The sequence below is a fragment of the Leptonychotes weddellii genome, chromosome 9 (genome assembly GCF_054177405.1).
Source record: "Leptonychotes weddellii isolate Sample4059 chromosome 9, ASM5417740v2, whole genome shotgun sequence".
Taxonomy (NCBI): domain Eukaryota; kingdom Metazoa; phylum Chordata; class Mammalia; order Carnivora; family Phocidae; genus Leptonychotes; species Leptonychotes weddellii.
Genome location: NC_138377.1, coordinates 39,819,028 through 39,846,795, shown reverse-complemented (window position 1 = coordinate 39,846,795; position 27,768 = coordinate 39,819,028). Strand labels below are relative to the sequence as shown.

General features: G+C 37.3%; 2 protein-coding genes across 3 annotated transcripts in view; one reads left to right on the top strand and one right to left on the bottom strand.

The window, feature by feature from the left end:
- The window catches only part of WDHD1 (WD repeat and HMG-box DNA binding protein 1), a 59,135-nt gene extending 52,907 nt beyond the window's left edge, over positions 1-6,228 (bottom strand). For both annotated transcript variants that reach the window (XM_006736455.3, XM_081830480.1), the window contains exons 1-2: positions 6,102-6,228; positions 5,796-5,888 (exon numbers count right to left, since the gene is read on the bottom strand). In XM_006736455.3, the coding sequence (XP_006736518.1) occupies positions 5,796-5,872 (77 nt within the window). In that variant the 5' untranslated portion in view covers positions 5,873-5,888; positions 6,102-6,228. The remainder of the gene's footprint in view (positions 1-5,795; positions 5,889-6,101) is intronic.
- A 25-nt stretch (positions 6,229-6,253) lies between these two features.
- SOCS4 (suppressor of cytokine signaling 4) lies at positions 6,254-27,033 on the top strand. The gene is made up of 2 exons (XM_006736456.3): positions 6,254-6,556; positions 20,799-27,033. The coding sequence occupies exon 2, from the start codon at positions 20,891-20,893 to the stop codon at positions 22,211-22,213; it is 1,323 nt and encodes a 440-aa protein (XP_006736519.1). The 5' UTR covers positions 6,254-6,556; positions 20,799-20,890; the 3' UTR covers positions 22,214-27,033.
- The last annotated feature ends 735 nt before the right edge of the window (positions 27,034-27,768 follow it).

Below are 27,768 nucleotides of genomic sequence, written 5' to 3'. Positions count from 1 at the left end.
AAAATATATCCCTACAAAAGCAAATAAGAATTGAACAGAAGCGCCTGGGTGGCTCAGTTGTTAAGTGTCTGCCTTCGGCTCAGGTCATGATCCCAGGGTCCTGGGATCGAGTCCCGCATCGGGCTCCCTGCTTGGCGGGAAGCCTGCTTCTCCCTCTCCCACTCCCCCTGCTTGTGTTCCCTCTCTCGCTGTGTCTCTGTCAAATAAATAAATAAAATCTTTAAAAAAAAAAAAAATTGAACAAATTGTACATTAAAAGTTGAAAAAGTAAATGACATAATTTTGAAATTTGCTAATTGTACTCTGGAATATCATGACCTGTGAGAAGAATCTTCTGAGGGAAGTCCTTTTTTAATTGTATAAATTTATGTTCTATGCCAGAATATTAAATTGAGTAGGCTTAAAATTTGTGAAACATTCAAAGAAACCACAGACAACTTCCTTGATGAATTTTGTCTTTAAAAATATTAAAGAACTAGGGGCGCCTGGGTGGCTCAGTCGTTAAGCGTCTGCCTTCGGCTCAGGTCATGATCCCTGGGTCCTGGGATCGAGCCCCGCATCGGGCTCCCTGCTCAGCGGGAAAGCCTGCTTCTCCCTCTCCCACTCCCCCTGCTTGTGTTCCCTCTCTCACTGTCTCTCTCTCTGTCAAATAAATAAAATCTTTAAAAAAAAAAAAAAATTAAAGAACTAAAAAAATAAAATAAAATAAATTTTAAAAATATTGAAGAGCTTACTATTGAAAAAGGGTACTCTGGATACAGGTAAAAAAAAAAAAAAAAACAGAACCTGTAAAAATACTGAAGGTGAAAGATTTACCTATTTAAAATAAATTTTTAAAAATTGAGACTCTTTCAGGGCGCCCGGGTGGCTCAGATGGTTGAAGGTCTACCTTCGGCTTGGGACATGATCTCCAGGTCCTGGGATCGAGCCCCATGTCAGGCTCCCAGCTCAGTGGGGAGTCTGCTTTTTCCTCTCCTACTGCTTGTGCTCTTTCTGTCTCTCTCTCTCCAATGAATAAAATCTTTAAAAAATAAAATTAAATTAAAAATAAAAATAAATAAAAATTGAAATTTTTCCACTTAGTAGAATTTGCTCTGAGCTTACCAGGTATGTGAGAACCTAAAGAAAGTATTTTCTGATTGAAAAATATTATGGTCTAGGGACACCTGGGTAGCTCAGTCAATCAAGTATCTGCTTGAGGGTCCCGGGATGGAGTCCCCATTGAGCTCCTTGCTTAGCAGGGAGCCTACTTCTCCCTCTGCCTGCTGCTCCCCCTGCTTGCCTGCTTGTGTGTGTGCTCTCCCTCTCTCTCTGACAAATAAATAAATAATCTTTAAAAAAAAGAAAAATATTATGGTCTAAAAAAAGAATTAACTGAAGGTCTCACTTTAAGGTCTTACCATAAATGTAACTCTGAGGAAGACCGCAGTCAATTTTATAATAAAAATAAAAAGAAGACTATATTGAAAAAAAATATATTTTTGAGAAAAATATCAGCAACATCATGTTAAAGACAGGCTAAAAAACTGATTAAAGTACATGAATATGTACCAAAAATATTCTATTTATGTAAATGTTTGGATTATATGTTTAATGTTTAGAAAATCAATGTAAAATTTTTTTAATGTTTTAATCTCACAAATGTTTTTACAAAAAAATGTTTTGAAACAGTTTTTGAAAAGAAATGTTATAGATCTACCAAAACAGAATAATTTATCAATCAATCAATAATTTTAAAAACTGTAATTTTAACTCTTGAAATCCTTCTCCTCATCCCCAAAGGTGCCCTGGTTTAGATGATAAGAAAACCACTGTAAGTTTGAGTAAGAAAACCACTATAAGGACTAATTCTACCATGCCTTGATCCTCTTTGTGACATAACTACAAGAAGCCAATGATTACCAAGGCATTTCTCACCATCTGGATTCTCCAGCCTCACAGAGCAATGTTCTTTCCCTCATATGACCTGACCCTTCCACTGGGCCTCCTGAAATTCATGGTCAGGCACCAGAAAAATCTCTACATCCTCAGCTTTTTTCCCCAACATTTCTTCTGAGAACACTGCTTCCTCTTCAGCCCTCTTAAAAGGTGGCTGATTTCTCTTCTACATTCCTGTGGGGCCTGTTGATGGGCCCTCCTTGTATTTTACTACCACTTCCATTCTATTGCTACAAACTACTCGTAAAAAAAAAAAAAAGGACAAAAAAACTATCAAAACCCTAAAGAGAAATCTCCCATGTTCCCTAAGGATTTTTAGCACAAGGCTCATTGTCATTCTCTAACACTATTCCTATCATAATTCTTAGTATTTTCAGTATCCATGTAGACAAAACTATATACCAAACCTTGTCCTCCACCTCATCCCCAAACTCCCATGGTCATAGCATAGATTTTTTTCTTTATCAATATTGCAACTGCTTCATAATTTCAATTTCAATTATCCTAATCACTTATCTTTTCACCTTACACCCTTAATATCCTAACTTCAACAATTTTTTTATTTCTATTAGGATCTACAATCTATTGAAACTACTTCCTCACTGTCTCTCACTCCCTTCAAATTCTCACATCCCTCCTAATCGGGCTTAGATTCCAATCTGTCCTTAAAATCACTCCTTTGCCTCATCCTCAAACTCTCTGGCCCTCTTTCACTGTGTCATACTTACCTAGCAAAATCCCAACCCTGGTTAAATCCAACTCTATGCTATTAATAAGTTTGCACTTGGGACACCTGGGTGGCTCAGTTGGTTAAGCATGTGCCCTTGGCTCAAGTCATGATCCTGGGGTCCTGGGATCAAGCCCCACTGTCAGGCTCCCTGCTCAGCGGGGAGCCTGCTCCTACCTCTCCCTCTGCCCTTACCCTGCTTGTGCTGTCTCCCGGTCTCTCTCTCAAATAAATAAATAAAATCTTAAAAAAAAAAAAAAATAAGTTTGCACTTGCAGAGCTAAACATGGCTAGAGAAAAACACCTAACTGGGTTGTCTGGTCTCACTTTAAATTCATGATCACAAACCTAAAGTAGGCCTTTAGTGCTGCCCAATATTCCAACTAATATTTCCCTAGGCCTTTCAGCTTCCCCTCTCTTCTAATCATCTACGTTCTCCCTATCCCACCTACATGGTCCTTCCCTCCACTTGTGAATTTGACCATGCTCCTATCTTTGGCCACTGTCTCCCCCTTGTGCACTATACTGTTGCCCCTCTCACCTACTGAAGGCCATCAGTCCAGCAATTCTCTCTCTTTCTATTCTAACATCAACTTATCCCTCTCTGTTGGATCATCCCCACTCACACATATACTGTATCTCTCACCTTAAAACAAAGACCTTCCCTGACTTCACATTCCTATCCAACTACCCCTACTCTTAGCGTGTCATCCTCACTAACTCCAATTCCTTCCTTTCCATTCTCTTGAATCCACTGCGACAAGGTTTTCATTCTTACCACTCCATAAAAAAAGCTCAAGTTCATCCAGTGCCTCCACATCACTAAATCTAATGGTGGATTCTCAGTCCTCAACTTGACCCACCAGCATTTGACATAGTTTATTATTTCCTTCTCCTTAAAATGCTTATATTTCATTTGCCTTCTAGACATCATTCTTGTCTCTTGATTTTCTACTTTTCAATCACCTTTTCTTAGTCTCCTTAGCTGGATCTTCCTAACTTGGTCTCTAAATATTTTGGAGTGTCCCAGGGCTTAGCCCTTGAACCTTTTTTCTTTACATTTACTCCTTCCCTAGGTGATTTCATCTAAGTTCATAGCATTAAATATCTACTTATTGACAACTTCCACATTTAGATTTCCAGCCAGGACCTCAATCCTGAACTCCAGTAGGCATCAGCAAAAGATATAGTTTTCTAGGGTGCCGGGGTGGCTCAGTCAGTTAAGCGTCTGCCTTCGGCTCAAGTCATGATCCCAGGGTCCTGGGATTGAGCCCCACATCAGGCTCCCTGCTCAGTGGGGAGTCTGCTTCTCCCTCTCCCTGTGCCTGCCACTCCGCCTGCTTGTGCTCTCTCTCTCTCTCTCTCTCACACTCTCTCTCAAATAAATAAAATATTTTTTTAAAAAGATATAGATTTCTGTCTTTAGCTTACATTTCTTCTCTTAGCTTTCAACCCATTTATCCAACTGTCTACATCTCTAGTTGATCTCAAAGAAATATTCCAAATGTCCAAATGTAAACTCATAATCTCCACCCTCATTCTACCTCTGAAATAAGCTCCTCTCCAAGCATTTCAGGTATCTGTGAATGGCACCATCATTTCCCCAAATGTAACATCCAGAAATACAGATACCTCCCTCTCCTTCGTCTTTAATGTCTGGTCCATCCTACTGATTCTACCTTTTAAGTATTTCCTGAATGTATCCTTTTTTCCATACACATCTTCTCTAGTCCAAGCTTCTATCACACTCCGCCAGATTAATATAGATACCCACAGTCTTTCTGCATCCACTTCTACTTCTCCAATTCATCCTCCATGTACTTCTCAAAAACAAGAATCTGATCCCATCTCTCTGCTTCTAATTTTTAATACATTCCTACTGCTTTTAGAATAAAAACAAGATTCCTTAATAAAGCCCGGAAGGTCCTGGACAGGATGCCCACTACCTACCTTCACAGATTCATCTCTCATCAGCCTCTGTATCACACTCTACATTTTGGCATCACTAGCTTTCTTTCAGTCCTTTGAGCATGGTCCCTACCCCCACTGGAATTTTGCAGTGTTCCCTCTGTCTGGATATCACCACCACAACCTCACTGCCATCACCACCCCATCTCTTTTTACTCCCTAATGTCTCCTCAATGTTCAGATCTCACCTCAAGAAACAATGCCTTAGAGAAACCTTCCCTGCCTCCTCAAGCTATATCAACTTCCCTTCAAATATGCCTATCACTGCACCTATCACTTACTATTTCTAAACATACATTTACTTTTGTGATTATTTTGTGCTCAATATCTGTCAATTTAAAAAGACTTTAAGGTCAATTAAGGAATAGATTGTGCTTTGTACATACTGTATCTCTAGCCTCCACCAGACTTGACAGGCAAATATTTTTTCAATGACTGAATCAACACAGGAGTGACAGTGGAAGCCACACAACTGGATAGTACTGCAGAGGAATGGGACTTAAAAAGATAAAAGAGACCAGGGTTCTGGGAAAATATCACAATTTAGCAATCAAGGAGAGGAACTAAGTTGGAGAAAAAAGCTGTCAAAAGCGGGGATGGGGTAACTGAGCGATGGACATTAAGGAGGGCACCTGAGCACTGGGTATTATATAAGACTGATGAATCACTGACCTCGACCTCTGAAGCTAATAATACATTATACGTTAATTTAAAAAATAAATTTTTAAAAAATCAAAAGGTTAAAAACAACAATGAAAAACAAAACAGCATCACAAAAGCCAAGGAAAGAAAGATACAACACCAAAAAAGATAGAATGGGCCACTGAATTTGACAGGTAGGCACCTAGTGATCTGACAAAATAATAATGTGGGACACAGAGAGGAAGTCAACAAAAGGAAGATATGAGGGAAAGGTCACATTTTTCCAACTCCTCTGGAAGTAAGATTTTACACTTGCTAACTTTTTCGAGATACTAAAACTACAATGTTGGTCCGAATCGAACAATAAATCTAAGGAAAATATATGTGCCATTTTAGATTTCAGCCTTATTTCTCCCTATCTGGGTGAGTCATTTTAGACTGACTACTTTTCTGACATATAACAACAAAAGTTCTAATACTTACACCCGAAACGTTCTTTTTGTTTTTCAAAGCACCTTACCTCCCCAAATCATCAAAGCAGACGTCTGTATGTCCCTCTGTATGTCCAAATCTCATCGGCTTCTGTATGGCAGGCATCTTTTCTTCTACCTACCTAAAAATGTTTTATAAAAGCTACTATTATTTCAAAAGGTGAGGAAAGACGGTGGCTGATGGAGAAAGGAAGTTAGTCTCCCGGCGGCCCCTTTCCCCCACCCGAGTGGCACAAACAAGATATAGTAGAGGGTCTGTCAGACAATACCCGGGAAAAGGGCACGCTTCTCTTCGGTGCGCGACACGGCCACCGGCAGCGTGAAGGAGTACTCACCAACGGGACTGACCTCCGCCACCGAGGAAAGGCGCGTAGCAAGCGTCGGCGCAGGTCCGCTTCCCGCGCTCAGGCGTGCTCGCTACACTGCGCCTGCGCCCGCTCGCCCACGCCCAGCGCCCGGCCGGACCGAAGTCGCCGGGTGGTGGCGTCAGCTGCGCGCCGACTGCCAGGGAAAAAGCCGGTTGCTGGGAGAGTGAGGAAGAAAGGGAGGGTGCCGAACACGGAAGTGATGGCAGCGCCTTGGGAGCAGGTGGAGGCGGTGACCGCAACGTGTGAGACAGGAACTCAACGCCGACGGGTGGGGGCTTGCAGAAAGGCGTCCGCCTTTTAGATCTACACGAGGTGCAGGAGTGGCTGGGCCTCCCTTCTCCACCTTAGCGAGCACTCAGAGTGATGGCGATGGTGATGGCGGCAGTTACTCGGACAGCCCCAGTTAAGCTGCGCTCTGAGAGGTGAGTGGGGGAAGGGTGGTTGCTGCCCGGCCTTGCCGATTGGGGTCTGCTATCACTTTCCAGGCTCTCCTAACATGCAACCATATCCGAGTGCCTGAACGTGACCAGTTCCTCCTTGGGGCCCGGTTAGAGAATGAGTCTTTGAGCATCTTCTCTCGAGGAGAGCGAGACCCTTCCCAAACCTTTAATCTTGGCATCTTTCGTGCCCTCACCTTGTCGTTTCTATAGAGATGAAGGAGAGAAGACTTTAATCTCAGTTCTCAGTTCCTAGTGGTATGGCCTGTACATTAATGCTTATTTGGGGCGGACTGTACATATATTCCTTAAGAAGAAAGTAACTTGGATTTCCCCGTTCAGACCCCACCTAAAATTCACTGAACTGCATATTTAGAGCTAAAAGAAGAGCCAGAACTAAAGTATATTGTTGAATAGTTCGCTTCTTACAATCTGAGCGAAGGTCTTGGCCATTAAGTTTATGCTTTGATTGTGTCCCCGTGTTCTCCCATGTTGGCAGAACGGTCTGATGAATACCTTCACAGTTACGTATTTTTGTTGTACCCACTTCTAGTCTGTATCAGACATGAGTGAGACGTTTTTCTGGTGTAGACATTTCCCCATTGTTTTTCAGTCTAGTTCCATTGTGAAAAGTTGCACAGTTACACAAACGGTGCTGTGGTTCTTACTGTCTTGGCATTCTGTGAAGGTTGTTTTGAGTACTAGGGTTCCAAATAGGCTTCCTAGATACTTAAGTTTGGTATATTAATGAAGAGGAAGAGTGATTGGCTGAAAATGAACTTGGGATTTGTGGAAAAATAGCCAAACTATTGTGGATTTCCCATAACAACAAAAGATACCTGAGATGACTCTTTCTGAGTGACTTTATTTGGAGATCATTCGTTAATTTTTAGATAGACTGATGTGTAATTTTTTTATCCAAGTAAATATCACTGGATAGACTATGGGATTGAAGATGAACTCTGTTAATATTCGTCTCTGTATTGAATATATCTTGATGAGATTTCAAGGTAGTGCTATTCAGAGCTCAGCATAAGAAGAATCTGTAAATTGGAATAAGAGTTATAGGTATAAAATGCCCTAACTATGACATCTATAAACCCTGTGACTTTAAAACTATGAATGGTGTCTATATTTCTCTCCCTTCACTCTCCCTAGCAATCAAGCCATTTGATCCATAGGTTAAAAAAAATTTCCTTTAGGGTGCCTGGGTGGCTGTTGGTTGAGCGACTGCCTTCGGCTCAGGTCATGATCCTGGAGGTCCTGGGATCGAGTCCCGCATCGGGCTCCCTGTTCAGCAGGGAGTCTGCTTCTCCCTCTGACCCTCCCCCCTCTCATGTGCTCTCTCTCTCTCTCTCATTCTCGCTCTCTCAAATGATGAATAAATAAATAAATAAAAATCTTTAAAAAAAAAAAAAAAGAAAAATTTCCTTTACAAATTTCAGATGTATGGAAAGAGCTTAGGCCTTTAGAGTTGAACAGCCCCAGGTTTTAATTTTCGCTCTGACAGTTACTCACTGTATGGCCTTGAATATGCTTTACTTTTTCTGATGTCAGATTCCTTATTTCTAAAATGGAGATACCTACTTCCATCGATTGTTGGTTTTAGTGTATAGGAGATACTCATGGATGTATAAAATTAATTGTTACTAATGTCTGGTGTTATTAACAGAGTACTTTGGGTGGGTACTTAGCGCTTTTATTTAAAATAGAGTTTGTTTTGTTTAAATCATTATCCTGTAAAATTTTTCAAGTATTACTTTTGCTAGTATTGCATTTCTCTTTCAGTCAAATGCCGACAAATTTTTATGTCAATGAGTTCATGGTCTTGATGGAAACAGACATTCAAACAATGTGTACAAGACAGTGTGGTAATGAAATGCATGTAACTTAAATGTTAGCAAAATTGTGTGGTTATTTAGGATAATGTAGCCTTAAAAAAAATCCATTGTAGCTGTCACTGATCTGGCTGTCAAAATTTTCCAATGGATTTATTTATCATTAACAGTGCGTGTCTCATAGGAGTGGGTAGCTGAATGAACTCACCGAAAATGACACCAAGGTCACAGTTTAAACTGCTGTGGAGATTAGTTAGCTTTGCTCTGTTGCAACCATTTATAGGACCCTTACGCTCACAAATACTGTTCTCAAGGGCAAGAGGGTGAGAAAACATGAATATATTACCATTCTGCTGATGGCGATGACTATTATCTACATCATATACTCTTAGAGACTCAGTTTATTTAAGAAGCATATCAGTATTGCCTTATGAAAGGGGTTTAAAACATGCCTTTTCAATAAAATATGTAGTTGATGTAAAAATCACTAATTATGTGAAAGGTAAGGCTGGAAGAGAGTGTTAAAATAACTGAGGCGAGGGACATCTGGGTGGCTCAGTCGGTTAAGCATCCAACTCTTGATTTCGTCTCAGGTCATGATCTCAGGGGGGTCATGAGATTGAGCCCCAAGTGGGCTCCATGCTGGGCATGGAGCCTGCTTAAGATTCTCTCTTTCCCTCTGCACCCCCCCACCCCATCTCTCTCACACATGTATGTTCTCTCTCTCTCTCTAAAAAAAATAAAAATAAAAAATAACTGAGGAGAACAGAGTATTGAAGAAAATAATATCAAAGGCAATTTAGAAATCTGAAGATTTGTATGTCTCTGAAGGTGTCCTGAAACTTGCCAGCCTATTTAATTTATTTTTGGAGTAAATAATACTTGCATATGTATAAACTTCCTGAGGTATAAAAGGCAATACAGTAAAAGTTCTGTTCCCAGCTATCCAGTTCTTGTGGCTAAAGACAGCCACAGTATTTGATTGTGTTGTTACATGGATAGTGGATCCTTACACAGCAAGACAGATATAATCACTCTTTTATTGATGACGAAACCAAGACTCAGAGAGGTTATAGTTTGTCCAAAGTCACACTCCTACCGAATGTCAAAACGAAAATTAGAGCACACAGGTCTTTTACCTTCTGATTCAAGATAGTCTACCATACTGCCACTCCATATCATAACTGTTGCCATAAAACTTAGAATTTAGTAAAACACATCAGGACATAAAAACATTTTATTTAAGTCTAGAGTCACCTTATACTAGTTTGTTAAAACTTGTACTAGTAAAACTTGTCACCCAAGCTTAAATATAAGAATATGTAATTATTATAAAGCAATGGAAAGAATAATTTATAGTAAGTTAGAAAAAACTTTGCCTACTCTTTCTGTTGAAATCTATGTATTTACTAAGTTAGCTTGCAAGAAACTACATTTTTTAATAATTAAAGGTTTGGTTACTTACATCCATAATATTTTTAAAGAATTTAAAATTTTTTAACTTTTTTAAAAAAGTGTTTAATATCAGGGGGAATATAAAATGCTTTATGATACTTCAGAAATGCTGAAGCCTCCTCAGTCTCAGATTTTCAAGCCTTATATGTGGCCTCTGTTTCCTCTTGTTCCTTTTTTTTTTTAATTTTGCCACTTTTCCATGTCTCATTTTTAGAAATTAATTTCTACATGAAAAGTTCTGGGTACTACTAGAAGGTAGCGAATATGCATTTTCATTAATCTCAGTGTATGCTATTTTCATACATCTTAATCCTGGTAGCAAAAACATCAGGCCGCTGGAATTATCCAGATTTTACAATGTGAAAACTGAAGCTAAATGAGATTTTTAAATCAGGTGATATAATTAGTATGTGACAAAGTCTGGATTTTAGCCCATGTTTGATGATTTAGCCCTTCATGCTATTTCATCGGCACCATGCTTCATTTTTAAATATAATGGAGTGAAAAACTGTAGATTGTTAATTTTTTATAGATGTTTAAAACATTAAAATTTTCTCTTTAGACTAAATTACTCTTACAGGAAAAAAGACTGCAAGGAAATGAGCCAAAATGTCTAAATTGACTGCCTTTAGGTAATTGAAGTATAGTTTTTTTTCCTCCCTTTTAAACTTTTCTGAATGTTCCATATATTTTATGTTGAGCATATATAGTTTTTATAATTACAGAATTATAAATCGGAAAGAAAAAATACATCTGTTTAATCCAGGTTATTCCCTAAAGAGTTACAATCACATATCTTAAATATTCTGGTTTCTAAGATTCTTTTAAGGTCCTTCCACTTTTAAAAGCCCAGGTACTGCCAGCTTTTAGTTTTCTGTTCTGTCTTCACTCTAGATTAACCTTCTTCAGTGACAGGTTCCTGGACATTTCTCTCTGGCATGCTCAGGGAATGTATAATCATTTAAATATTAGCCCAAGTTAATATTTCCCCTAAAATTTGCTCCAAAATTATTTGTGTGAGCTAAGTACAGGAAACTATGGCTTAAGCAGACTTCTTAACTGAAGGACCTCTCAGAACCTTTTGCTAAATATACATTGTAATATTTAATAGGGGAAGCCATTCCTAAACTTGTTTAACAAGGAAACCCCATCTCTCTAGAATGTGTATTAATGTCTTTTAGAACTAGTGTCCACGAAAGTACAGACTGGGAGACACTGGCATAAACAAGCAATAATTGGGAAAGTAAGTGGAGAGTGTGGGGAGGAGGAGGATGTAGTGGTACTAATCAGTAATTCGTTTTGTTTATTAATCCATTTAAGTCCCATGAGCCCTGACTTGGTAGCATGAAAATGGCAGACACTAAAATATTTACTGGAAGGGGGGCTCCTGGGTGGCTCAGTCGTTAAGCGTCTGCCTTCAGCTCAGGTCCCGATCCCAGAGTGCTGGGATCGAGCCCCGCATCAGGTGCTCTGCTCAGCGGGAAGCCTGCTTCTCCCTCTCCCACTCCCCCTGCTTGTGTTCCCTCTCTCACTGTGTCTCTCTCTGTCAAATAAATAAATAAAATCTTTAAAAAAATAAAATAAAATAAAATAAAATATTTACTAGAAAATGAACCTGTATTGCTCTTAGTAATGAGAAAAAAACAAAAAAACATTTTTTTATTTCAGAGATTTTTTTCATATGAACAAACCTGGTTTTCGTTATTTTTCCTTAACATTTCAAGGAGTTCGTATGTCATCTACTATCCAGTATATTCCATTTGTGGGCCCTAAATGTTTCCACAGAATCCTCCTCAAGTATCAAACTATGATCATATGTTAAGGACTATGACCCACAGAATCAAATTCAAATATCACAGCCTATGATCAGAATGCTTTCATGGAGTTTTGGGACACATAATGGCAGGTAAACTTTGGAGTCATGGATTTGGTCAGGAAATTCCCAGACCTGAATTACTATCAGAGTAATTATTTATAAATTCTTTATGTAGTGTAATAAATAATTATTTTAGGATCAAATTTATTTTAATTTAGTATTTACATGAATTCTGGTCTTAGATATCATCAGCATTGTAGATAAAGTAGTTGTTCAGTGAATAATTAATATATACAACAGTACTCTGGTAGCCAACGTCACAGAGAATACAATGAATTTTTCAGGTAGATGAAGTTTAACCCTTTAATTATTGGCTTTTTTTTTTTTTTTTTAAGTATAGATTTAAAGTCGACTCCATCCCAGTATGGGGCTTAAACTCACGACCCTGAGATTGAGAGTTGCATGCTCTACCCACTGAGCCAGCCAGCCAGGCATCCCTAATTATTGGCTTTTTAACAATTTTCTGTAGAAATCTTGAATTAAAATCACCTACCTGTCCTTATTCAATAGAAGTAATTAAATGTTATTTAAATCTTTGTTGGTAGAATGGCTATGTTGGATATTAATTCTTGCTCACTGTCCTTATAGTAGAATCTGGGATCAAATGACTACTGGGAATCTGGGAACTTGCTTTCTTGACAATGGCTTTTATATAAATTTGCTTTTTAGATATTTGCCTCTTCCTCATTAAGAAATAATAATTTTTTTAAAAGATGTCACTGTGTACTCCCCAGAGCAATGTAATTTAGCTGCCTTCATAAAAAATTAATTATTGAATCAAGAGCCAAAGCAGCCTTCTCCCAAGTGATTTTTTCACCATCTTAAAAAAAAAAAGCTTTGCAGTTACCAACAAAGATCTTTGATTTGTCAGCACCTTTTAAATTATGATCTTTGATTTCTATAATACATAAAAAAATGGTAGTAAAGCCACTTTCTTATCACTGTGTATTTCCTCTGCCTCATTTATACAAAGTTTGTAAAATTCCAAGAACTAATGATAGGCTGTTTGAAAGGATTCATTCAGATTCAGAACCCAACACTTTTTTTTACATTTAGATTTTACCTCTATAGGCAAGACACAAAAGCACTTTTCTAAAACTCATCTTTAGTCTTTAAAAATAGAAAAATAAAAATTTTGTTCTCACTAAAAATTAATGTTATTTTTATTGAGAACAGTGTGATTGAATTTTTTTATTTTTAAGAATTTTAAGGTTTGGGGCACCTGGGTGGCTAAGTCAGTTAACCTCAAGCATCTGACTCTTGATTTCATCTCACATCATGATCTCAGGGTCATGAGATTGAGCCCCATGTCAGACTCCACACTGGGCGTGGAGCCTGCTTAAGTTTCTCTCTCTCCCCCTCCCTCTGCTCTGTTCCCCACCCTTTGCATGCACTCTCTCAAAAAAAAAAAAAAGATTTTTAAGATTTAATGAAACTTGTGGAGGAGATTAGAAAATTATTTTTCCATGTGTCTAAGTGTAAAGATGTGAGAGTTTATACATATGATGCATTTTTATCATTTTTGTAATCATGTAATAGTGAAGGAAATTCTGAATATCCTTTTTCTAAAAAGATGTCTCTGTAGCACAGATTTTTTTAAGCAATTACTTTCTTCGTAACTAAGATGTTACCTATACCACGAAGTGACCAGTTAAATGTTTTCTTTTGCCTTTCTTTTTTAATATATCTGCTAAATAGCTTCTGAGAGCCACCTATCCCAGGAAAGATCATCAATTTTAGAACACCTTAAATTTCAACAACTTAAAAAAAAAAGAAGAAGGTAGCAGGAGGGGAAGAATGAAGGGGGAGAAATCGGAGGAGTAGACGAACCATGAGAGACGATGGACTCTGAAAAACAAACTGAGGGTTCTAGAGGGGAGGGGGGTGGGAGGATGGGTTAGCCTGGTGATGGGTATTGAGGGGGGCACATTCTGCATGGAGTACTGGGTGTTATGCACAAACAATGAATCATGGAACACTGCATCTAAAACTAATGATGTAATGTATGGGGATTAACATAAGAATAAAAAAATTTAAAAAAAATTTTCAACAACTTCAGTACCTTGCTCTGAGGTAACTAGCAAACCTAATATGTTATAAAATTTCTAGGATTGTGTCTATTTACAAAGTATTCTTAAGATTCTATTATTTAAGGTAATCCACAAATCTGTTCCGGCAACATGGAAGCAGGTGCAGTCCACTAAAGGTAAACAAAGAAATGGAGAGGGCTGCCATCAGGTCCTCAGCTTTTTGGAACTCTCACTCTTCCTTCAGGAACAGAACCCCATCCAACAAGTAACTATTTGACAATGAGTGATGGGAACATTGCTAACCATATAATCAATATTAATGAATTTTAATTTTTCTAATGTTTATACAAATATAAGTAGAAGTTAAATTTTCTTACTACTTTAAAGACTACAACATTAAATGACATTTTGGACCATATGTTGATATGGTATGTTTTACCAAATCAGTTTTTTGCCATAATTTATAAAAGTGGGAGGGACTTCTGAAGCATGGTCTCAGTTTTCTAGCAGAGGAGCTATGTGAATTTATAGAAGGCTATTATTCTGAGATACATAGAAACCTAAGTCAAGATTTTCTGTGCATTAACTCTTTAAGTACAAGTAAATGTATGGAAGATTCATCTAGGGCTATGGTATGTCACTTTATTTTATGGACACCTGCAGCATTAGCACATGTAAGAACAGTTAACCAAAAATCCAGAGATACTTAACTGATTAGTACCTATTATATACAGGTTGGTAAGCCTTGCCAAAGTAAATCTGTTATGTTGGCATGTTAGCTTATATAGAATAAGGCTGGAAATTAGTTCTCTAGGGGAAAATGTCAAATTGTTCTCTAGCTTCATGTTCTCTTAAGTTCCAGCTGTATCTGGCATATTGATCTTTTTTCACTGAAACATGTTATTCTCCTAAAAATTAAAACTTTTTAGTTAGAATTGGACTAGAGACAGAAGTATTCTGTGATGTCGTCATTATAAACTACTTTTTTTTTTTTTCAAGATTTATTTATTTGAGAGAGAGAACAAGTGGGAGGGGCAGGGAGAGGGAGAGAGAATCTCAAGCAGACACCGCGATGAGTGCAGAGCTGGACATGAGGCTGGGATCAGGACCTGAGTGGAAAATAAGAGTTGGACACTCCGATGACTGCATCACCCAGGTGCCCCATGAATAATTTCTATTAAACTGGCGTATGTGCTTTAATAAAACAATATATCTGATATCTGCTTTTTTAAAAGAACATTTATTGATTACTTAATACGTTTAGGATCTGAGCTGAGTACTTTACACACATTATTTCATTTAATCCCCAGCAGCTGAATGAAATAGATAGCATCAATATCTCTACTTTACAGATTAAAAACACTGAGAGGTTTCAAGTCCTATGGCTAGTATAAAATAAACTGGACTCAAACCATACCAGTAGTGGCCACCATTACTGTGCTGTGGACCTGCATTCTTGTCATATATATGCATAGAGATCTGAAAATGTTAAAATGGTTACTGCTGAAGGGTAGGATTATGGACAGTTTTTGGGTTTTTTTTTTTTTCCATAATTTTAAGCTTAGTTTGAATTAATGATGATGAGTATGAATTACTATTATTTATGTTCATCAAAATGATACATGCACCCAGGTTAAAAATTAAGTTGAAAGCTTAGATAAGATAAATGCTACAGTCCTACCCATTCCAAAGGCATCTACTTTCAATCTTTTAACTGTTTTTCTGATATTTACCTTTCTATTCCTAAATCATATGCTAATACTTCTTTCTTGATTCATCAATTATGAGACATTATCACTTGACTTCCTTTTATGATAGATAAGGATTTAACTCTCCTTCCTTCCTATTTTCTTATTGCATTTATATCACAGTTTTGATGAATATGTAAATGATATTTTCACTGCTGAGCCAGGTATTTTACAACTCTGTTTTCTTTCTTGTATAACTCTTGAATTTTTGTGTGATTAATAATTACCTAATTCTTCCTCTGTTTGCATTCTTCTCAGTTGAATTTTCCAGAAGTCAGTTCTTTTTTTTTTCCTCAAGATCCTCTACCTTGGAACCTATGGCCTTGTGTGATTCTATGGACTAGATGCTCTGGATACCCTATTGTCTAGAGATTTTCCTTCTTCATCATCCTAAGAATTCACATTTCCTCTCTCCTGTGTTAAATATCTTATTTCCTGTGTTATGTCTTCTGTTGTGGGTGTACACTCTAATTTTAGAAGACTTTTCTTCCAATATGAGGTAAAATTGTTGATGCTTTGTATATCTGAAAATTTATTTTATCCTCATTTGATTGATAATTTGGCTGGTTATCTCTTCAAAGTTGGAAACTAGTCTCTAGCTTCCAAAACTAGCCTCTAGCTTCCAGTGTTACTGTTGAGAAACCAGATGCCATTTATTTACAGTCCTTTGTGACTCTTTTCCCCTCAGGAAGACTGTTTTTTCATTTTTATATATTTTTTGGCTTGGGCTTATTTGTTTATTTAATTGTAGTAAGAACACTTAACACGACATCTACCCTCTTAACTTTAGTATCTCCTCTTTATCTCTAGGATTCTAAAATTTTAGAATAATGTAGCTCAGTGTGTATTTTTCCCCCATTGTGCTGGGTACTCAGTGGACTCTTTCATTATGGAGGCTCATATCCTCTGGTTCTGGGATATTTTCTAATATAGTTTCTTTTGTAATTCCCCCCCCCCCCGCTTCATTTTGTTGTTATTTTCTGTGAAATGACTGTATTGATCCTGTAGCCTTCTTACCTTTTCTAATTGGCCATTTTTTTTTTCCTATTTCCTATTATTTCCTCAGTTTATTCTCCAAACTTTCCTATTGAATATTTTATTTCTGTATTCATATTTTTAATTTACAAAACTTTCTGATTGTCCCAAACTCCTCTTACTCATTCATAGGTTTAATATCTTCTCTTAACTTGGAAGAAATCAATTTTATTTTCTGCTCTTTTGTGGTTATTGTTTTCTCTAAATTTTTTGTTTTAGCCTCTGTTGTTTATGTTAGAAGCTTTCCTCAAAAGTCTGATGACCTGTGACTATTCATATTCTGGAGTGAATGAAGCACAACAATGCTGCCTGGCAGCTGTGTGTGAGTAGGTGGGACTTGTGGACTGGCAAGCTTGGGTGGCCTTCCAGGTTTGTTTGTTTTGTTTTGTTTTTTTGATTCCCTTATTTATTTTTAGAGAGAGAGAGTGTGTGTGTGCGTGTGTGTGTGTGTGTGTGTGTGTGTGCACGCACAGGGGAGGGGGGGAGAGGGAGAGGGAGAATCTCAAGCAGACTCCCCACTGAGCATGGAGCCTGGCGAGGGGCTTGATCTCACAACCCTGAGATCATGACCCGAGCCACAATCAAGAGTCCACTCTTAGGGGCCTGAGATCGTGACCTGAGCCAAAGGCAGACGCTTAACGACTGAGCCACCTTCAAAGTATCTTTTAGTCCCCTATTATAAGTCTGGCTGCTGGAGTTCTCGGAGTGGATGGAAGAAGGAAGTAGGAACTTTCATTCTGATTTTAGTCCCAAACCTCCCCTCTACCCTCTGTGATACCCAAAGTCCTGAGCCTGTCTAGTTCAGTTTCTCTAAATGATAAATATCCCATCTCCTCTAAGTGTAGGAGTAAAAACTGGAGAGATCCTGTTGTACTTATGCATATTTTCAACCTGCTTCATTTTCCACCCTGTTCTCCACCCACATTTCTGTATCATCTGGTGCCTCTGGGTCCTGGACTTTGCCTACTCTGTTGGTTTGCTTCTCATCCATGTCATCTGTGTGCCTAGTGTTACCCACCTCTCTGCTGCTGAGTTATTTACTACTCCTCCATTCATATTCTGTCCTCATATTTTGTGATTCAGGTTATAGACATCTGCTAGTCTCGTTGAAGGTAAGATTTGTGTTTTTATTTCTCATTTTTTCCTTGTTTTAGGTTGACTTCTGAGAGGATAGAGCAAAAAGATTTTCATTTGGCCATTTCAAACCAAACAATTATTTTATAATCAGAAGAAAACAAAAAGCTATTCTCATTTTGAGGGGAAATGAAGTTATAAGACTAAGAAATTTAGTAATGGAAAGCAGCCGGTGTAGTAGCTAAAGGAAGCATTAGAATCACTAAAGGAGGGCGCCTGGGTGGCTCAGTTGGTTAAGCAACTGCCTTCGGCTCAGGTCATGATCCTGGAGTGCCAGGATCGAGTCCCGCATCGGGCTCCCTGCTCAGCAGGGAGTCTGCTTCTCCCTCTCCCGCTCCCCCCTCTTGTGCTCTGTCTCTAAAATAAATAAATAAAATCTTTAAAAAAAAAAAAAAAGAATCACTAAAGGATTTTACAGGAGATTTGATTGAAGGCAAAGAGAACTTGAGAGAGAAAAACTGAAGCAGGCCCTGGTAAAGGTGGGAATGCCATCAAGAACAGAGATGGGGGGCGCCTGGGTGGCTCAGTTGGTTGGGCAACTGCCTTCGGCTCAGGTCATGATCCTGGAGTCCCGGGATCGAGTCCCACATCGGGCTCCCTGCTCAGCAGGGAGTCTGCTTCTCCCTCTGACCCTCCTCCCTCTCATGCTCTCTCTATCTCATTCTCTCTCTCAAATAAAATCTAAAAAAAAAAAACAAAAAACAGAGATGGGGAGCTTATCTTTGATAATAGAAGTGAAGGAAGAAATGGTAAAATGTAGAGGTAATAGGTAAGATGAGGGAGCTTATATCCAGTGGAGTAAAGTTGGTCATAGAGTTTAATAAACTGCTATTTTGATTTTTTTTTTTTGTAAATCACCAAGCATTTCAAATCTTATATATTTTTCACCACTGAATAAAAAAAGTAGAAACTATGTAGTATTAACGAAAAAGATCTGCTTGGGGCTCCTCTATTACTTTATCTTGAAAAATATGTTAAAGTGTAAGCTCTTAATAACAAGTGTTTATTCTAATCAATGACTCTTCATCTTCTTCAGCTTACTTTGTTGCTTCTTGTTTATTTTTGCTCCGTGGAACTTAATCAACAAACAGCCAAAGCATACTGTTGAATAAAATTTTGGTATAATAAATGATGACATATCTTCCAAAATCAGATTTAAAAATATTTTCCATATGGATTTTAAATGAGTATATACTAGTGAGGTCACTAAATCAAAATAATCTGTATAATCACCAGGTGCTATTCAGTGTTCAGAAATGGAGTATTTTCTTTGGCAAGTCTGATTCATTAGTTCACACTTCTAAGTACTTGCCAATCATATTTGCTACTACAGATACTTGTTTCAAATCCTCTTGCTTTGAGAATGCATTCAAGTGGCTCTAAACATTTACTTGACTATTGGGATTATAATGTTCCTCTGACATATCAGAAACTTAATTGTAATCAGTATGCTAAGTGAGACTGATTTTCTCAGTCTCCAAATCCAAATTTCATTTGTAAAATATTTGAGATTATAAAATACTTACTCCAATTCTGGGCTTAAATCTTATTCCACCTAAGAATAGTTAGGCTAATCCCCTCTATGACCAATCATTACTATTAGTCTTAATAAAACTCAGTATTTCACATTGTAAATTCTAATATATCCAGCCAATTTTATGGGAAAGTCATTGGCCTATAGAAATTTATCTGCTTGTTTCTCAGAAGTACCAAGAAAAATACAAAGGTGTATGTGTAAAATAACAAATTTTTATCCGATTCCGCATTTTCTAAAAACTTCTAGACTGATAGTGAAGTTGACCAATTACTGAAATAAGTTGACAAAACTGTATAGGGAATGCTTGCATGGCATTCCCATTGTTCAGTGGTGATTATTTGATTCTTTTTTTTTTTAATTTTTTTTTTATTTATTTGACAGAGAGAGACACAGCAAGAGAGGGAACACAAGCAGGGGGAGTGGGAGAGGGAGAAGCAGGCTTTCCCGCTGAGCAGGGAGCCCGATGCGGGGCTCGATCCCAGGACCCTGGGATCATGACGCAAGCCGAAAGCAGACGTTTAACGACTGAGCCACCCAGGCGCCCCTGATTATTTGATTCTTAACAGCTTTTCTAACTTAAAGTTCATATTTTCAGTCAATAGGAAAGCAAGGAGAGGGAAGTGAGGGAACTACAGGGTAGTGGTTCTCAAACACCAAGTCATATATTTCTCACTGTCTCTTACAAACAATTCACGGACTGGTCTGCTGTGAAATAAAAATAAGGGTAGGAGAGATTGGCATGAGATATACCTCAGGACTAGAAATTGTTCATACAATTTTGAGCATACAGTTGGACTAAGAGAGGCGGCCTCACTTTTTCTAATCTACATTGAAAATTAGTTGTGGGAAAGGAACGCAGATTTTTTTTTTTTTTTTAAGATTTTATTTATTTATTTGACAGAGAGGGACACAGCAAGAGAGGGAACACAAGCAGGGGGAGTGGGAGAGGGAGAAGCAGGCTTCCCGCTGAGCAGGGAGCCCAATGCGGGGCTCGATCCCAGGATCCTGGGATCATGACCTGAGCCGAAGGCAGACTCTTAACGACTGAGCCACCCAGGCGCCCCAGGAACGCAGATTCTTGACTCCCGGGCACTATGAAATTACTAGTATATGGTAAAGCAGATCATTTAAGTGAAAACAAAATATCTTGGAACTGTCTTCCAACATATCCAGTACTCTTATCTTGTTCCTGTACTAGTTGTGGTTTTTCATTTTATGTCTGATTGGGGTTTAATATAGAAACTACTGTATGCGAAGTAAATGACAGTTGGACACCTGGGTGGCTCAATTGGTTAAACGTCCGATTCTTGGTTTCAGCTCAAGTCATGATCTCAGGGTCATGAGATCAAGCCCTATTTGGGCTCAGTGCTCCGTGTGGAGTCTGCTTGAGATTCTCTCCCTCTCCCTCTGTCCCTCACGCCCCACCCCACCCCTGTGCACTTGCTTGCGCTGAGCATGGAGCCTGCTTGGGCTTCTCTCTCTCCCTCTCCCCCTCCCCCGCTCATGCGCTCACACTCTGTCTCAAAAAAAAAAGTGAATGACAAATGACTGCTGTTTTGTTTTTTTCCCTTTAGATATATCCAGAGAGTGCCCAGAAGAAACTTCGTGCTGGAAAAACTGAAAAAGCAGTATTTATAACACTGGAATTTGTGGATAATTTGTTAAAATGGCAGAAAATAGTGAAAGTATTAGCAAAAATGTAGATGTAAGGCCCAAAACTAGTCGAAGTAGAAGTGCTGACAGAAAGGACGGTTATGTGTGGAGTGGAAAGAAATTATCTTGGTCAAAAAAGAGTGAAAGTTGTTCAGATGCTGAAACAGTGAATGCTGTAGAGAAAACTGAAGTTCCTTTAAGGAGCCAAGAAAGGAAGCACAGCTGTTCATCCATCGAGTTGGATTTAGATCATTCCTGTGGGCATAGATTTTTAGGCCGATCTCTTAAACAGAAACTGCAAGATGCTGTGGGGCAGTGTTTTCCAATAAAGAATTGTAGTGGTCGGCACTCTTCGGGGCTTCCATCTAAAAGGAAAATTCATATCAGTGAACTCATGTTAGATAAGTGTCCTTTCCCACCTCGATCAGATTTAGCCTTTAGGTGGCATTTTATTAAACGACACACTGCTCCTATAAATCCCAAATCCAATGAATGGGTAAACACAGACTTGTCTCAGAGTGAATTGAGGGATGGTCAGCTAAAACAAAGAAGAAACGTGGAAGAAGAGGTAAACTGCTTCTCACATACCAATGTTCAGCCCTGTGTCATAACCACCAACAGCGCTTCATGTAGAGGTGGTCCTGTGACTGGCTCTGTGATGAACCTGGTTTCAAATAACAGTATAGAAGATAGTGATATGGATTCAGATGATGAAATTATAACACTTTGCACAAGTTCCAGGAAAAGAAACAAACCCAAATGGGAAATGGATGAAGAAATCCTGCAGTTGGAAACACCTCCTAAGTACCATACCCAGATTGATTATGTCCACTGTCTTGTACCAGACCTCCTTCAGATCAATAACAATCCATGTTACTGGGGAGTTATGGATAAATATGCAGCTGAAGCTCTACTAGAGGGAAAACCAGAGGGTACCTTTTTACTGCGAGACTCAGCACAGGAAGACTATTTATTCTCAGTTAGTTTTAGACGCTATAGTCGTTCTCTTCATGCTAGAATTGAACAGTGGAATCACAACTTTAGCTTTGATGCACATGATCCTTGTGTCTTCCATTCTCCTGACATTACTGGGCTCCTAGAACATTATAAAGACCCGAGTGCCTGTATGTTCTTCGAACCACTTTTATCCACTCCTTTAATTCGGACTTTCCCCTTTTCCTTGCAGCATATATGCAGAACAGTTATTTGTAACTGTACAACTTATGATGGCATTGATGCCCTTCCAATTCCTTCTTCTATGAAATTATATCTGAAGGAATATCACTATAAATCAAAAGTTAGAGTACTCAGGATTGATGCAACAGAACAATGCTAGGGAAAGTGTGGGAATATGGGAATGATTATATACATATTTTCATTTAATATTTTATTTTTCTTATGTCACTTTGAATTTTTCTACAAGGGCAGTTGAAATAAATCTCTGCCCTAAATTTTACTTCCAGATCAGTTTATTTTTCTTATGATAAACTAATTGTTTAAAGTTACACACTAGGGGTTAATGAATATTTTTGACCAGGTGTTTGGTTTTTGTTTTTACCAAATAGATTGTATGCTTACTTAATTTTTTTTCTTAATTGTAATTCGCTTACAATCCAGGGATATTTGGAATTTGGTAGGCGTTGCAAACACAGTTAAATAATCTATATTTCATACTTTTCTTTCAAAATAATCTTACGTCCTTTCCTACATGTAAATTCCCTTGTTAACCTATGCCATTGGCATTCCTATACATAAAATATAGTTTCCCCATCCCCCTTTTCAGAGTTGTTTTAAAGTTCTTCAGTAAAGCTGAGTGTGTTGTAATTCACAATCCATACCAACGTATTGAGTTTTATAACTTAAATAATAGGGATGTTAAAGGTAACAAAATGGTTTGAAATTAAACTTGAAGTATTTTCATTTTAAATACTAACTATAAAGCAGTATTAGTAAATTTGATTTATCTGATCAGGAAGAATCAAATGAGAACATGACTTTTTGGAGGTGAATTTATTTTCTACCCTGTAGCGTGGTCATTTATTTTTTAATAGGTCTTTCACTCAACCTAGATGAGTTGCTATCTTCAGGACAAATATTGTTCCTTTCTCACTGGAAGCTTTAAAAATAATGATAACACTATTATTAGTAAGTAGTAGTTACTAACATACTAAAGCAACTCTGGGGTTTTTCTGTTTTTACTTATGAACTGTTGCTTCTGATTAGCCTTTTCATAGAAACTCTGAGCCTGTTCTTTTGGGGAGATGCCACAGTTTCATAAACAGCCAGAAATTTCCATCGGTAACCAAAGAGAGACCTAAGTATTCATTATTTTAAAGTGAGCTTCACTAAACATTCAAGAAGTAAGCATGGAGCTCAGTTTTTTGAAACTTAATATTGGTTTTGATTTTCGGGTTTCAAATAATTATTCCTATCTTCAGAATTAACGTGTCTTTACTGTGGCGTCAAAAAAGGGAAAACATTTTGAGAGCTACATGGCTTATGCCATACTGAACAGTACTAGGCACTAGGAGTAATATTTAAATTTGCTATCTCAATACGGAAGCATTTTTAGAAACGTCATTATCCCAGTATAATAAAGGTAAATGGAGTGATATCCTATCTAACTCCCCTTTTTTAAAGAGTCAGTGCGTAATTTCCTAGACAGTCGTTTCTTCTGGTGAGCTCTCTAACCCTTTGTACAAATTGGCTTTTTTAATATCATAGTAATTGATTTCTTGATGATAATTTAGGTCTAGTAGGAAGCTGCGTCCACCTGGACTGAAAGAAATTTGACTCAACTTTCCAAGTTAGAACAGATGTTTCTTAAGTATCATTGCTTTTATTTCCCTTTCCTGCAGTTCTGTTGTAAACATAAAGATGGAATTTTTCAGTAATAGCTTTAAAATAAATTTTTAGCAATTACAACAAAATTAAACCAAGAAAATCTCTTACCATTTTCTAGCATTTTTTTTCTCAGTGATCTCAAGATTGTCTTGGTTCCAGGTAGGGTAACTACTAATTATGGCACCTGTCTGTGGAGTAATGAGGCTCAGGATATCATTAACACCGATATCGGGATAAATATCTCTTCTAAAGATGATATTTTCCTTTTACAAAAGTAGAAAAGTCTCATACTACCTCATCTTTATTGTGACACTTTTGTAGATCACTGAGAAGGTTGTCTTATTTACCAATAAAACACTTCCTAAATATCCATTTTTGGTGAAAGAACATTAATAGTAAGACTCTACCCATGATTATAGTTTTTTATCAGATTTTGATAATGAGACTTTCTGTTTCTGTGAAACAATTATTGTTTTAAATAGTTTTCTTTTAAAAGTAACTTTTTATCAGTACAGAAAAACCTAAGGGATGACTAGCTAACAAATATTCTGTTTAAGAGTAATTTTATAAAGAAAAAATGAAATATAATTATGTTGTCTTTTATAATGGTACAAATTAATGTTTATATGAAAATCAAGATATAAGTAGCTTTTCATATATTCAAACTGGTTGCTTGTGATATATTTTCTCTGGCTTTCTTATTTTTTCAACTTCAAGGTATTAATAGCTGTTAACATTTTCAAAATACTGCCATACATATATCCTTGAACTAAATGATCTAATAAATGAGAGCAGGGAAGAGACTCATTTACTCTGAAATGGTTTGTATTTTTCCTTTGGTATTTGCTACAGTGAAAAGAAATCTGGAAAGTAGAAGTATAAAGACTTGAGAAGGGAATTGTTTACCATGAAGGAAAAAGGAAAGAGTAATAATAAATTTTTAAAACATTAAAGAATTGGAATTTAGAAAGGTTAATTCCTTTCTCTGACTTTGTGAGGATACATTTGGAAGAGCATTCAGTATTCACAAACTTATTTTTAAAATGTAAAATATGTAATTATTGGAATATATAACAAAAGTGACTAAGTCATGAGAGGAACATGAGGAAAGATACAAATATATCTAAATATAAATTTTGTAACTCTAAGTTTGTGGGCATTTGAAAAGTGTAAATTCCAGAGTTGAGAAAGCATCAGCATGGTGGAATTGTGTAGAGCTTATTGGTGAGAGAGGATGGAGCTAAAAGAAACAAGATAAAATATTAAAATTAAGAATTTAGGCATCATCTCAGGGAAGAGGCTTGACAGTGAAAGGGAACTACTTAACTGCTAATAGCTAGTCTGGACCAGACACTTAACTGCGCTTTGGGAATCATCCTGCACTAATCAGGAAATAAACTTGACTTTTCTATTTCTCAAGCTTTTCAAGACAACCCCACCACCACCACGCATCTTTTTTTTTTTAAAGCTATAGCATCTTGATTCATACTCTTAATTCTTGAAATATTCTGAATGGATTTTTTTAGGTTCCTTGAGCATTTTTGTATGAAGAATCCTATGTGATCTTTCTATAGCCATGCCATTCACTTAAATAATTCATAGAGAGAATGGTTTAATTTAAAGGAAGACCTAATAGGAAGAAGATTAAAGGAAGCTTTTAGTCAGCCTGTGGTTAGATTTATTGATTTGGTGAACAGAACTGTGTTCTTTCCTGAATTTCAGCTAATGGTCAAAGAATGGCTTTCAGTTAAAGTTGTGACTTATTATAAATAATATAAAGAATGTCTAAGTAATTAGAAATCCTTTAAAAAGTAGAGTAAATGTGGCCAATAGGACTCCTACAAATTCCATTTCTTTTTATAAGAAAAACACAAACCATTATTTATTCATGAGCCAAAGCCATTAAGAAGACAAATCAAGTGATCAGCTTCCTGTCTCTCTGAAGTTTGGATCATTTTATAGACCCACGTAATAGAGCGGTTTCTTCCTATGAAACAAAAACCTTGAAACCTAACTCTTATACTCTTAGTTTTCATTTAAAAACTTTTTTGTCACTTTTAGCTATAATGAGTCAAATAGGCTATATATTGATTTTGGTGGAGTAAATTTCACAGGAAAGTAGACTTAATTATTTCTGGAGACAACACAGGGAGAATAATGTTTAAATGTAAAAAAAAAAAAAACCCTGTGTGTTAAGTAATACCCAAATGAATAAAAGATTTTAAGTCAAGCAGACTATTGTTTCTATTTTGGAAAAAAATCTTTACAATTTTGGTCTTAACTGTAATCAGTTTTACATTTATTTTTATTTCTAAAGAATGAACGGAAAGCACAAAAGTTTTTTTTTTCTTTTTTTAATGACCTAGTAGAAATGAGCAATGCTGCAAGAGTCTGCCTATGCCATTCTAATATATTAAGTTATTCGACACAGTGGAAGTGACTTTTTAAATGGATTGGCTTCTAAGTAGAAGTGTAGACTAACGGATATAGCCCAATGGAAAGGGATTTGAGGCACATTAATCCTATTTCAAATAAAAGCAGAGTCTATTTTTTGTTTAATTTTGAATAGATTACTCAATCCTAAATCTTTATCTTCATCTCCTAGCATATAAAATGTAGAAAAATAATACTTGTCACAACTTCCTGAAGGTTAATTCATTTAAGAGATGACCCTTGGAGCATACTTGAAAATAATTTCTGTAATTTCTTAAAAATAACGTGATAGATTTTCAAAGTATCCCCTTAGTGGACCCTGCAAATTCACATTCACTTCTTATAGTCTGTAATAGGCTTTCTTGGCTTGATTTGACAATAGAGGTAACAATACAATTTGGATTTATGGTTTAGACTCTGGAATTGGATGAACAATTGCAGTTTCCTCCTACCCTTAATAAGGTTTATGTAAAATTGATGTTTGCCTGTTATTTTAAAAGTTGATTATGTTTGCAGGAAGTGAAGATAATCACTTTTGCTGTGGTTATAATCAAATCTAAACTTTCAGACTTAGGAAAGTAAAACTCAAGGAGGTTTACTTAAATTACACTTACTTTGCTAGGATTGAATCAATTCTGTATAAGCCAAGTATGAACTTGATATATACTTGAATATACAGAGTTTAAGTAGTAACTTCACAAAACTGTTAGTACTCTCGTCAGTTGGGCTTGTATGATCCTCCCCTTACCCAAAAAGAAGTAGACTGTTTCCATTTTTATTTCTAATCCTGAAGTTGAATGTTTCTTCTTGGATGTGAGTTCAAATAAATTGATCTGAATAAATTTTCACTTCTTCTTAATTAAAAATTCGTATATAAAACCCAAAGGCTTTGTATTTTGTTTTTAAAACATTGTATATGTTGGGGTGCCTGGGTGGCTCAGTTGGCTAAGCATCTGACTCTTGATTCAAGCCCCGCCTCGGGCTTCACCCTGGGCATGGAGCCTGCTTAAGATTCTATCTCTCCCTCTCTGCACAAGCTCCCTCTAAAAACAAAAAACACTATATCCTGGCTTTGCACATTCAACTTAGAATCTAAAAAAATTGGGGGCGCCTGCGTGGCTCAGTCAGTTAAGCATCGGACTTTTGGTTTCAGCTCAGGTCATGATCTCAGGGTCCTAAGATGTTTGGGAGTCTTTCCCTCTGCCCATCTACCCACCCCCCCACCCCCGCTTTCATGCCCGCATACACTCTCAAATCTAAAAAAAGAATAAAAAATTTTAAAATCTGTATTACACATTTTCTAATTCAAAATACACCTTATGTCTTAATGTGTTAGTTTGGGTCTTCTAGAAGCAGATGCCAAAATGCGATTAAATGTGCAAGAGATTTATTGGGGAAACACGAAGGAAGAAGGTGTGGAAGTCTCCCTATCACTTTGCAAGTCTGACATACATGAAAGAAATGCAAAGACTGATGAGGGTGGGGTTCAGACTGCTGTTAGTGCAGTTGTGAAAAAGTGAGATGGGGGATTTGGTATCCAAGCAAAGGTTGACTGAGGGAGCCCATGTGGGACAGGAATGGCCTAGCTCTAGAACACAGTACGCTGTTACTGGC

Coding starts and splice junctions, on each gene's coding strand:
- SOCS4 (XM_006736456.3), top strand. CDS start 20,891: ATGGCAGAAAATAGTGAAAGTATTAGCAAAAATGTAGATGTAAGGCCC.